Source organism: Microcaecilia unicolor, chromosome 7 (assembly GCF_901765095.1).
Source record: "Microcaecilia unicolor chromosome 7, aMicUni1.1, whole genome shotgun sequence".
Taxonomy (NCBI): domain Eukaryota; kingdom Metazoa; phylum Chordata; class Amphibia; order Gymnophiona; family Siphonopidae; genus Microcaecilia; species Microcaecilia unicolor.
This window is the reverse complement of record NC_044037.1, coordinates 59,586,722-59,599,335: the sequence shown is the minus strand read 5'-3', so window position 1 is coordinate 59,599,335 and position 12,614 is coordinate 59,586,722. Positions and strand designations below refer to the sequence as shown.

The window sequence follows — 12,614 nt, the reverse complement described above, 5'->3', positions numbered from 1 at the left end:
CAGAAACGCTAAAAGGTCATCCCGAACATACCTCAACCTCCACTTCCCCACTTGCAAGGGCTTGAAATACAAGACGCTACACGCGTCAACCTTTTCCCACATGAGCACGCAGGCCTGGAATACACTACCGCGCAACCTAAGAATGATTAACGAACAAGCTTCCTTCCGAAAACTACTGAAGACGCACCTGTTTGAACAAACTTACGGAAAGAACCAAAACACATAGAGTCCATACTCACTGTTCATCAATGCAACATACAACCACTTCAGATCCCTCATCCTGTAATCAACTGTCCCACTGTCTCCTCCTAATGTCTCTATGTTGATGTCCCATTGTTTCATTCCTAATGATAATCGAATGTCTCACACAACTCTGCACAACGTATTCCATACTCAAGTTGTTACAAATGTATTTCTACTATTCATATCTTATTGTAAGCCACACTGAGCCCGCAAAGAGGTGGGAAAATGTGGGATACAAATGCAATAAATAAATAAAATACTTTTAAGCACTGTGATCTCAACTAGGTGTATTCTATATACCACACCTAAAACTAGGCACCGTGTGGATTTTTCAGGCACCATATATAGAATCTGGCCCTATGCCCATACACATGCTTAAGTGCAGAGAATGCATACATATTTAGGCACGACCACTTAAACAGATCTATAGCTGGGATATAAGTCTATACCTAGATATATGTAAGAACATGCATACATTATAGTATTTTATAATTTTTGTGCATACTTGTGTACTCCACTCACATTCTACCCAAACTATGCCCGTACGCATGCCTTCCAGCAACGGACATACTATTAAAATATCATACTTAAAATATTAAAATATAATGCTTTTCCACTAGTTGGTTTTCTTTAAGGAGATATTTGTGTGTGTAAGCTCCCATATACACAAGTAAATGATTAAAATACAGCAATTTACATGCATTTTTGCCAAATAAAACTAGGGTTGGAGGTGGAAACCTACATATTTATTAATTTGTATGTTAGTTATTAAATAAGATTTTGTGTACAATGCAATAGAGTGCTTCCCATGCTGCACTATTGCTAGGTCTCTGTCTCCTTGTCCATCACGTATCCCTGTACATATTACAACTGATTCTTTATAAACTGCTTTGTTGTCTTTGATAAAATGTGGTATATCAACCTAATAAATATTAAACTTTAAAAACGTATATGTTGCCTTTCTAAGGGGGTCTTTTACTAAAGCTTAATTTGAGTTATCTGCAGAAGGTCCATAGGAATAAAATGGGCCCTGCTGCAGATAACTGAAGCTAAGCTTTAGTAAAAGACCCCCTAAAATAGGAAAACATATGCACTTATGTGCCCTTCCTACCTGAGCCTCCAGTTATACATTTACCCTTCATATGTATAGTAGTATAGCCCTGCATTCTTTCTTTCTATTTTGAATATCAGATCTACATTTCCCTGCATGCAGTAGAGTAAATTCTGAATTGGATCAATCAACTTAAGAAAATATGGACAATTTTCAACCCTCATATGACCAAAAAATACCCTTCACATACTCTGAAATTCTATAAATGGTGCTTAAATTTGCATGTGCAAATGTAGGCATGCACCCAATTTGCACATGCAATTTAATTGATTAATGAGCTACTTAGCATTGATTATTGGGAGCTAATAATCATTTATCAGCACTAATTAGCCTTAATTGAAATTTATACTGCATTTTTAGTAGCGCAGACCTATGCAGTTCCAAAAAGAGGGTGTGGCCATGGGAGGGCCATGGACGGATCAGGGGCATTCCTAGAATTTATGTGTGCTGTTATAGAGTAAGGGAGATTCACACCCAATTTAGATGCGAGGATTTTACACCAGGTTTACTTGGTATAAATCCTCACTCGCTAAGGACTAGATTCTATATATGGTGCATGAAAAATCAGCACCAAAAATATTTCTTGCTAGCCATATTCTGTAAATTGCACCTAGATTTAGGTACGGTTTGTAGAATATGCCTAGCCAGTTTATAGAATATGCCTAGTGGCCATGCTAGCGCCTAACTCTAGGCACGATCATTTATGCCACGTAAAACTTGGTGGAAATACCAACGCCTAAGTTAGGTGCCGATCAGGTGCATTATATAACAGTGCATATAGATTTTCAGGATGCACATGGTCTGCTTATTCCACTCCCTCAGCCACACACCCTTTGGCAGCACGCATTTGAAGTTACACACACCACTTTACAGATTACGCCTAGCAAGTTGTGCACATAAATTCTAATTAATTCCAGTTAGTATCAATAATTGCTTGTTAAGGGACAATTATCAGCACAGATTTTTTTAAGTAATTAAATTGCATGCAAATCCAGAATATGACTGGATTTGAATGTGCAATTTCAGTCACGCTATATAGAATTGGGTGGGGGGGGGGGGTAATCCTCTAATTCTATAAAAACTGCTAAAAATTGTGTGTTCAAATTTGGGCATGTACCCTAATTGCATGTGCAATTTAATTGAATAACAAGCAATTATTGGCACTAATTGAAATCAATTAACATGTACACACATAAATTTAGGCATGTGATCCACGCCTAAATTTTATGCATGTCCTAGAAAAGGGGGCATAGAAATGGTAGGGTCATAGGTGTTTCGGGCATAACATGGCCATGGATTATATTTACATGCGTAATTATAGTATAATGGGGTTACGTGTATAAATGTAGGCGCGGGCATTTGTGCCACATTTTTATTGATACAAATAGATGCGCCTAAATTTACATGTGACCCCTGCACTTAAATGCTATTCTATAAACTGTCCCTAACTTTAAGCATGGCTTACAGAATAGTGCTTAAGTGGGTATGGAAGGGGGATTTGGCACTGATTTTGTAGGCACCATGTATAGAATTCCCCCTTAACCATATTCTATGAATGGCGCCTAACTTTCAGTGCTGTTGATAGAATAGCGCTTAACATGTTATTTTTTGGTGATGATTGTAGAAATCACAATACATGGGATAGTCATCAACACCATCTGATAAGTTTCTTCTCTTATCAAACTAGAGCTAAAAAAAATGAGCTTACGTTTTCCATTTTGCATGGCTCTTAGAATGCACCTTGAATCATCTCTCATAGTGAGAAAGACATAAATCAAATCTCTTCCCCTTTCCTCATCTCTTCTTGAAAAAGCAAATTCTTTAAATTTGAATCACCTTAAACTTATTTGCAAACTTGTGCATTATTAGCATATACATATTCATTTGTGTGTTAGAAAGCAGACTTGGAAATGTATTTGTGGTTTATAAGCAGAATACATTTGATCCTGTTTCAAGCACCATGCACCTCATCTCTGATGCTATCAATATTCAATACATTATTCATGAATTACTACACAAAAGCAATCTGTTTTTATTAAACATCTCATTGTGATCCTTACAGAATGGACACTAAAGAAGAACTATAGCACGTGATAATATGACTGAGGCAAGCTTGATTTGTTATGCTGTCATGGATGCCCACGACAATCAGCGAGAAATGATTCCTGTCATCCGCCACATCCCTAATCTTTCACTCTCCACTGCAACTGTTCCTACGGCCTTCAAACATGCTGTTGTCACTCCACTCCTTAAAAAAACTCTCACTTGACCCTACCTGTCCCTCCAACTATCGCCACATCTCCCTTCTCCCTTTCCTCTCCAAATTACTTGAATGCGTCGCTCACCGCCGTTGTCTTGACTTTCTTTCTTTTCATCCTATTCTTGACCCACTCCAATCTGGTTTCCGCCCACTTCATTCTACTGAAACTGCATTTATCAAAGTCTCTAATAACCTGCTGCTGGCTAAATCCAGAGGTCTCTACTCTACCCTTATCCTTCTTGACCTATCTGCTGCTTTCGACACTGTTGACCACACCATACTCCTAGATACGCTATCCTCGATTGGATTCCAGGGTCCTGTTCTTTCCTGGTTCTCCTCCTACCTCTCACGTCGCTTTTTCAGTGTTCACTCTGGCGGTTCCTCTTCAACTTCCATCCCGCTTACAGTTGGTGTGCCTCAGGGTTCTGTCCTTAGACCCCTCCTCTTCTCCATCTATACCTCTTCCCTTGGTACCCTGATTTCATCCCACGGCTTTCAGTACCATCTTTACGTGGATGATTCTCAGATCTACATCTCCACCCCTGAAATCTCAACCTTAATCTAGGACAAAATTTCATCCTGCTTGTCTGACATTGCTACTTGGATGTCTCTTCGCCATCTGAAGCTAAACATGACTAAAACTGAACTTCTCATTTTTCCCTCTAGGCCCACCTCCCCTCTTCCCCCATTCTCTGTCTCTGTTAATGGCTCTCACATCCTCCCTGTCTCCTCGGCTCGTAATCTTGGTGTCATCTTTGATTCCTCTCTCTCCTTCTCTGCACATATTCAACAGATCACCAAAACCTGTCGTTTCTTTATCTACAACATTAACAAAATTTGCCCCTTCCTTTCTGAATACTCTGACAAAACCCTTATCCACACCCTTGTCACCTCTCGCTTGGATTATTGCAATTTACTTCTTACTGGTCTTCCGCTCAGTCATCTCTCTCCTCTCCAATCTGTCCAAAATTCTGCAGCACGGCTTATTTTCCGCCAAAATCGTTATACCCACACTAGCCCACTCCTCAAGTTGCTTCACTGGCTCCCTGTCCGCTTCCGTATACAGTTCAAATGTCTCTTACTGACCTTTAAATGAATCCATTCTGCAGACCCCCACTACCTCTCCACTCTCATCTCTCCCTGCATTCCTCCCTGTGATCTCCACTCACTGGACAAGTCTCTCTTGTTGTCCCCCTTCTCCTCCACTGCTAACTCCAGGCTTCGTTCCTTTTCTCTCGCGGCACCTAATGCCTGGAATAAATTTCCTGAGCCTGTATGTCTTGCTCCATCTCTACCTATTTTCAAATCTATGCTGAAAACCCACCTTTTCACTGCTGCTTTTGGCTCCTAGCCACTACTCATTTGCCTCCCCTTGTTCCTTCTCACCCAGTACTTGCCCTTATTGTCTTGTCTGTCTGTATTACTTTAGATTGTAAGCTCTATTGAGCAGGGACTGTCTCTCTCTATGTCAGGTGTTCAGCACTGCGTGCATCTGGTAGCGCTATACAAATGCTAATAATAATAATAATTTACAGTGAATGCCAGTCAATTATAAATTCCTTTTCATTGGGCGACATGCAAAATCCACAACAAAGTAATCAGATGGGATTGAATGCCAATTACACACTGCTAGTTCAAATGTACATGCCTTTGCAACATCAAGGGTGCTCATTCACAAAGTTACTGGGAGGGGCATTTTCGATATGATGTCTATGTCTGTTTTGCTCAAAATTTCCAGAATCTGACTAGTGAATATAGCAATTTTTGAAACAGCATAACATCTTTTTTTTTTTAATGGCTACTTGCTAGATGTTTTTGTGCCCTGTGTGTTTATCTTTTTGGTCCATTTTCGAAAAAAAAAACCAAAACATTCAAGTGATAAATACACAAAATCAAGTCATTGGGATGTTGGAAGATCCAGTATTCTTAGTAGACAGGCCACACAGCAATCCCAGCAGAGCAGTGGGGAACCTAGGGAGCACTGCAGTGGACTTCACCTACTAGCTCCCAGATGCACATCTCACCGTGTATAGTGAGCCCTCCAAAACCCAACAAAAACCTACTGTACCCAACTGTACACCACTACAATAGCTCTTATAGCTGCAGGTGTCACCTATATGTTTTTCTCTTTCAAAAATGCTGCAGTAATCTATGTAACTTTGCAAGTCTGTGTGTTTTCAAAATGAGCCGATAAATGTTAGCTGTAATCTGCAGTAAAGTTTGTTCTACAATATAGTTCGTAGGTAGCATTGAAACCACACAAAAGAGAAATAGCACAACATATTTACTTTATTTATGTGATGTATACCCTCCTGACCACCTGAGTTCAGGGAGGTTTACAAAAACTCAATTCCTTTATCTTATAAAACAAATATCACAGCTACATGAACAGCTAACACGGGATTTGCTGTGCAGTAAATGGTATACTGGACCCACACTACTGTCTTCTACGCTAAAAAGGCAGCTGTTACAGTAAAAATCCCACATTAACCACCTAACACCAGAGTAGGCCGTGTGTTGGCTATCAGGATTGCCAGTAGTGCAGCCAAACTTACTGCCACCTCAAGAGGAGCTGATAAGTGCATATGTATTTATTACCAGGCAGTTCAGTAGCGCAGCATGCTGCATTCTCTTCCCCCTTCCACATCCCTCCCCCACCCATGAGTGACGTTTGGTAAAACCTGTTAGCACTGTATATTCCACAGCCCCTGACACTACTCAATGACCACCCCGCATCTCAACCACCAAATACAGTGCTCCCCGCACCCCAGTCACCAAAATACACTGCCTCCACACCCCAATCACCAGATGTAGTAACCTTCCACACCCATATCAAAACTATCATCCCTCCCCTCCCACCAGCCAGGGCCCTCAACTTAATAACCATACTCCCTCTTGGATAGGCCCACCCTCTGACATAAAAACTCTACCCCTGTCTCCACCCCCACCCCCCCCCAGGACTCACACTAGAGGTCATAATTTGTAGCTTTAGTGGGCCCAAACAACAGTGATTCTCCTTTGCTGGCTCCCAGGTCAGCATCGGATTTAAAAATGGATTTTTCCACAGTTTAGGAATACTATTGACTACCTTAATTTGGGGGAGTAACACACATTTTTTTGTTCATAATTTTTGGGTGAATAGTTTTAATATGTACTATTTCATTGATAGAACCACTGGTTCTGTCCTTTACCATTTTCCATCATGCATGTTCAGCTTGGTCTGTTTTTATTTGAGCTGTCTAGACACCAGATACAGGTGTTTCCTTATAAGCTGACCACTTGTGTTTGCAATGTTTTTATTCAGCATGATTGTGTTTGCAATTTTGCTGACAAGTTAAGTAAACATACTGTTTAGCTGTTTTGGTTCACAGTGCTTTAACTTAGCGCAGGTTGTGCTTTTAATATTGCTTGATGCAAATACAAGCTATGCATTGCTAATATGTGGTAATTTAATATGAAAATTAAGTTATACTGTTTCTCAAACTGAAGTGATATATAATTTATACTAGGTTTGTTGAAAGAACACTCACATAACCAACTATCTTAGCATCTATTGAACATTTGCCTGCATTTTCTCAGTTGGTTTTATTAGATACTCAAGCTCTTGCACTGTTTCCTATGACATTATTACTTCCAAAGATGGCAGCAATAGGCCCATGATACTTGTAAAACGTTCACTACATTGGTTAGTGGTTTGACAATGGGACTGGCCTGATATTCAACTCGCTGACTCCCGCAGTCAGTGCTGAGCCCAGATATTCAAAGCCAGGCATTTCCGGTGACCGACATTGAATATCCAGGTGTTTTTTGGCCAGTTTAAATTTAACCGGCCAAGTTGATATTCAGCACTGGCCAGATAAATTAAACCTACCAAAGATATTCCAGGTATTTTGGCGGCCTAATTTAACCAAATAACACACTGCTAGTTCAAATGTACATGCCTTTGCAACATCAAGGGTGCTCATTCACAAAGTTACTCTAATCTTAGGCAATATTCCCCTGGAATAATTGTTTGTTGGGCCTAATTTAACCGCCAAACTTAGGGGTCCCTTTACTAAGATGAGTCAAAAATTGGCCTGCAGTGTGTAAGCATCAATGCGTAAGCACCCAACACATGCCAAAATAGAGTTACCGTCCGGCTAGCATGTGGCTCTGGCGCTAATTTAATTTTTAGCGCGCGTCCAATATGCGTGTCCGAAAAATAATTTTTATTTTTGGACGCTCATATTGGGAGCACGCCAATTGGCATTTGACATGTGTAGGTCATTACCGCCCGGTTACCACGTGAGATTTTACCATTAGGTCAATGGCTGGTAGTAAGGTCTCAGGCCCACAATGGACACGCAGCAATTTTCATTTTGTTGCATGTCCATTTTCGGAAAAAAAAATTTAAAAGGCATTTTTTACAGGTGCGCTGAAAAATTATTCTGCACTTGCTCAAAATATGCGTCTACGCTGCCACAGTCAATTTTTCAGCGCACCTTTATAGAAGGGCCCCTTAGAGAATGGAGCTACATATGGAAAAAAAAACCCAAGAATATATTTTAAAAGACAGCATTTCACAGTTTTACTGGTTGTCCTAAGCATAGGCCTTTCAAACAAATTTCATCCCTTCCAGTAGCATTTCCACTTTTAAAACATCTTTCTGAGATTACAGACAGATTTTGTCTTTTTAACTCTGTGAAGTCATGCTGTGTACTACTTGACATTAGAAGATTGTCAGTCAGCAAGTCCTATATAGTCAGCACAGCACTGCCATTTTGTCCAAAATTTTCTACCCTTGATGCAGGAGGATTCCAAAATGTGGCTACATTCGGATGATGTGCTAATAAATGTTATCCTGGTTGTCATACTGGCATTTTTACTGCTGGCTCTCGTGGAATTGCAACTCCATGTGGTATTTCTTTTGACTAAAGCAAAATTAAGTAGGTTTGATATTCAGACCATGACAGGTAGCTGGGCTGTCTCCCACGGTTGGCACTGAGCCTGGATATTCAATGTCGGGTCTTTTCCAGTGACCGGCATTGAATATCCGGGGTTCTTTTTAGCTGATTTAAATTTATGCAGTCAAGCTTAATTCAGCACCGTTCGGTTAAGATTAAACAGGCCAACGATATTCCTGCTATTTTGGCAGCCAAATTTGACTGCCAAACTTAGCCAGCGATGCACTGAATATTTTTTTTTTTTGTTACATTTGTACCCCACACTTTCCCACTCATGGCAGGCTCAATGCGGTAGGCAATGAAGGGTTAAGTGATTTGCCCAGAGTCACAAGAAGCTGCCTGTGCCGGGAATTGAACTCAGTTCCTCAGTTCCCCAGGAACAAAGTCCACCACCCTAACCACTAGGCCACTCCTCCACTCCACTATCAGCAGATAGTCGGTTCTATCGCACGATACAACTGGCTATCCGCTAAGAATTAACCATCAATATTCAGTGGGAGGTAACCGATTAGCTCCCACTGAATTTTGACGGATAGCCGATGAAGTGCCGTTTAACAGGCCTGGAGCTGTTCCTGGCCAGTTAAATGATTTTATATATTGGGCGGAGTCTGTTTTTAAAACATCTGTTTTTAAAACTGTATAAGCTCAATAACTGTCAGTCTTTTTACAGTTTTGGTTTTGACTTAATTTTGTCCCACCCTCAAATTTGCCTCTGTGTTTCCAAACCTGCACTTTATCTTGGTCATTTGGAGAGCACAGGGGCCCTTTTACCATGCTGTGGTAAGCACTATCGCAAGTTCACCGTAGTTTAAAACGGTGTACCATGGGGATTGCTGAGGCTTCCCACATTAAGTTGCAAATGTGCACGTGCTACCCATATGCTAAAATTAGTTTTGTATTTTTTTAACCAAAAGTGTGTGTCCGTGGGCTGATTAGTGCGGGATTAGCATGTGAGCCCTTACTGCCTACAAATTAGGTGGTGGTCAGGGCTTACACACTAATGGCAACATTAACACATGACATGGCCATTAAATCGGAAAATGGAAAATCAACCATTTTCTGGCCATGGCAAAAATTAGTCTCAGGGGGTCTTTTACAAAGTGGTGGTAAGCCCAACGTGGGCTTACCACATACTGAATCTGAACTACTACTGGCCGAACGTGGCCACTTGGCAGTAGTTCTGAGTCGAGCGTGTGCCATTTCTGGTGATCCGGAAATTTTTAATTTTTTTCTAGCACGATGGTAAACTGGCAGTAATTGGGCATCACCGCATGCTCCTGGTTATCCCAAGAGCCCTTACCACCACCTCAATAGGTGGTGGTAAGTGCTCCATGCCACATGACTACAAGTTAAGAATTATCTTACTGTGTGGCCATTTTTGGGGTGCATTTTACTGGCTGCGGTAAAAAGTGCCCCCCACTGCTACTGCAGGGCCTTTTTAATTCAGCTTAGTAAAAGGACCCCTTAAAGAGCAGGAAAGACCCACATAAGAGCGTGCTAAAGTCACTTTTTTTCTGGAGCTTTAAAAAAGGGCCCCTTAGTGAGGATTTGTGAAGATGCCCTTTGAAAAATTTCCTGTTGATGTTCTCTCAACTAGAAAATATAGCTTTGAACCTCCGAATGCAAAAATCCAGTAGCAATTTGTGTAGTGAACTGAGGTTGCTAATTGTCAACTGATGAAATAATAGTACAGGGTGCTTTATCTAAGAAAGAAAAGGTAGGTACATTAACAAAAAAATCTTATTACAATAAAATTAAGCTGAATCAATGATCTTACCATGGTATAACTATGTGCCACTCTCAGAAGATCCGTACAACCCTGAGCGTCTCCGAAGGATCGAATTCCTAGGCAGTTGGAGGGGTGCAGCTGCTTCATAAGAAAGTTGCAACACACCTCGATAACTTGAGAAAGCTGGAGTAGACAAGCTGCAGCCAGCAAACTTTCTATAGTATCCTCTTTTAATTCTAAGACACCTATGAGTTTACAAAATACAGGAAGAAAGTTAAAGTGAACATCAGAGCTTAAAAAGTTTATTTTCCAGCTTGCTCATGTTACAGCAATGGGTTTGCTTTTCAATAAATTCTTTTCACTGATTCTCTAATAATACCTTAGCAGTGATGGATGGATTTTCTTTTTTTATGGTCAGCAGTTTTCTACCATTCAGAGTAGCCGCCCACTAAGATTTTCTCAGCTGGAAATCTGTATTTAATTTTCACACTCCAGGTATACGCTTTATGAAAAAAAAGTGTACTTATATTTTGTTATTTTTTACAGCAATCTAGTACCTGCTATTTTTCATCACTTAATTCAGAGATTAAGGGCTTCTTTTATAAAGCGGTGCTACCGATTAATGTGCGCTGAATGTGGAAAAGCCCATTCAATTCCCATGGGCTTCTTTGCATTCAGCATTCGCTGATTGGTAGTACCGCTTTGTAAATGGAGACCTAAATTTCTTTCCCAGTATTCCTGCTTGGAGTATATTCTTTAAGTAGAGGCTTGACAGAACTTTTGATTAAGGGGTCCTTTTACAAAGGCACGCTGAAAAAATGGCTTGCGGTAGTGTAGGTGCGGGGTTTTGGGTGTGCGCCAATCCATTTTTCAGTGCACCTGTGAAAAAGGCCTTTTTTTGTGGGGAGGCCAAAAATGGACGTGTGCAAAATCAAAATTGCCGCGCACCCATTTTGGGTCTGAGACCTTACCACCAGCCATTGACCTAGTGGTAAAGAATCCGGATGGTGATGATCTGCGCGCGTCTGTTACACGCGTCCGGAAAAAAATTTCAGACATGCGTATCAGATACATGCCAAAAATGAAATTACTGCAAGAGCCATGTGGTAGTCGGCCGGTAACTTTTAGTGGCTTTCCTTAGCACCTTACGGGGATAACCCCACTGGGTAAATCTATCTACCATCTGTACAGCCTGACATTTAAACTCCTCACGGGAACTGCATAAACGTCTGATACGTAGCAATTGACTAGCAGGGATGCTATTTTTCAACGCTTGCGGGTGATGACTACGATAGTGTAGTATAGTATTTCTATCTGTATTTTTACGTTATGCTTTTGTAATAAATTGACCCCTATCTAAACTGATGTTAACATCCAAGAAGTTAATATTCTGATCACCCTTACAATGCACAAATTTAATATGTGTGCTAATCGTATTAAGATACATCAGAAACTCTTGTAATTCAATCTCAGAACCATTCCAGATCATTAATATGTCGTTGATATATCTCAACCAGGTCACCACTCCCTCAAAATATTTAGACTTATATATCAATTGTTCTTCTAACTGGTTCATATATAAACATGCTATCATGGGAACTACAGTGGCTCCCATAACAACACCCTAAATGATAGAGATGCCTATGGGCATCTCTAGCTTTTAGCGCATATTAAAAATGCTACCAAACCTTTGTAAATGACCCCCATAAATTTTAGAAATGACCATGACCCACCCATTCCACATCCATAACCGCACCCACTTTTCAACTATGTGACATTTATGTGCATCATATTACAAAATGCGCTTAGACAGTAGTGCGCATAAGTTCTAATTAATGTCAATTAGTGATAATAATTGCTTAACATCCAATTATTAGCGCTGATTAGCTTGTTAACTAATTAAGGGCCTTGTTTACTAAAGTGCACTAGCATTTTTAGTGCAAGCTAAACACTAGAGTCGCCCATATGTTCCTATGTGTGACAACATTTAGCACGTGCTAAAAATACTAGTGCATCCTTAGCACGGATTAGTAAACAGGGCCCTAAATTATACGCATTGTTATGGAATACGCTTTGATTTCCGCTCAGAAATCTCAGCACGATGTACAGAATCCCAAGGAATACCCATTAGTGATGTTGCTTTTTTTTTTTTTTTAAGTCTTCTTTATAAAATGGGCTTTTCTTTTGTACATGGAGCCAAATGTAGAAGCATTTTCAGCAGTGTTCATATATATATTACAAAAGGCTTCATGTTCACCAAGCTTTTTACAGAATACTAGCATAGCTTTAAATGGCTGGTCTTAGATGCCCATTTCTCCACCAAGAGAA

At 40.3% G+C, this 12,614-nt stretch overlaps 1 protein-coding gene across 1 annotated transcript in view; it reads right to left on the bottom strand.

Moving 5' to 3' along the window:
- The window catches only part of KLHL4 (kelch like family member 4), a 344,793-nt gene that overhangs the window by 55,259 nt on the left and 276,920 nt on the right, over nucleotides 1-12,614 (bottom strand). The window contains exon 4 of the mRNA XM_030209452.1: nucleotides 10,335-10,531. Within this exon, the coding sequence (XP_030065312.1) occupies nucleotides 10,335-10,531 (197 nt within the window). The remainder of the gene's footprint in view (nucleotides 1-10,334; nucleotides 10,532-12,614) is intronic.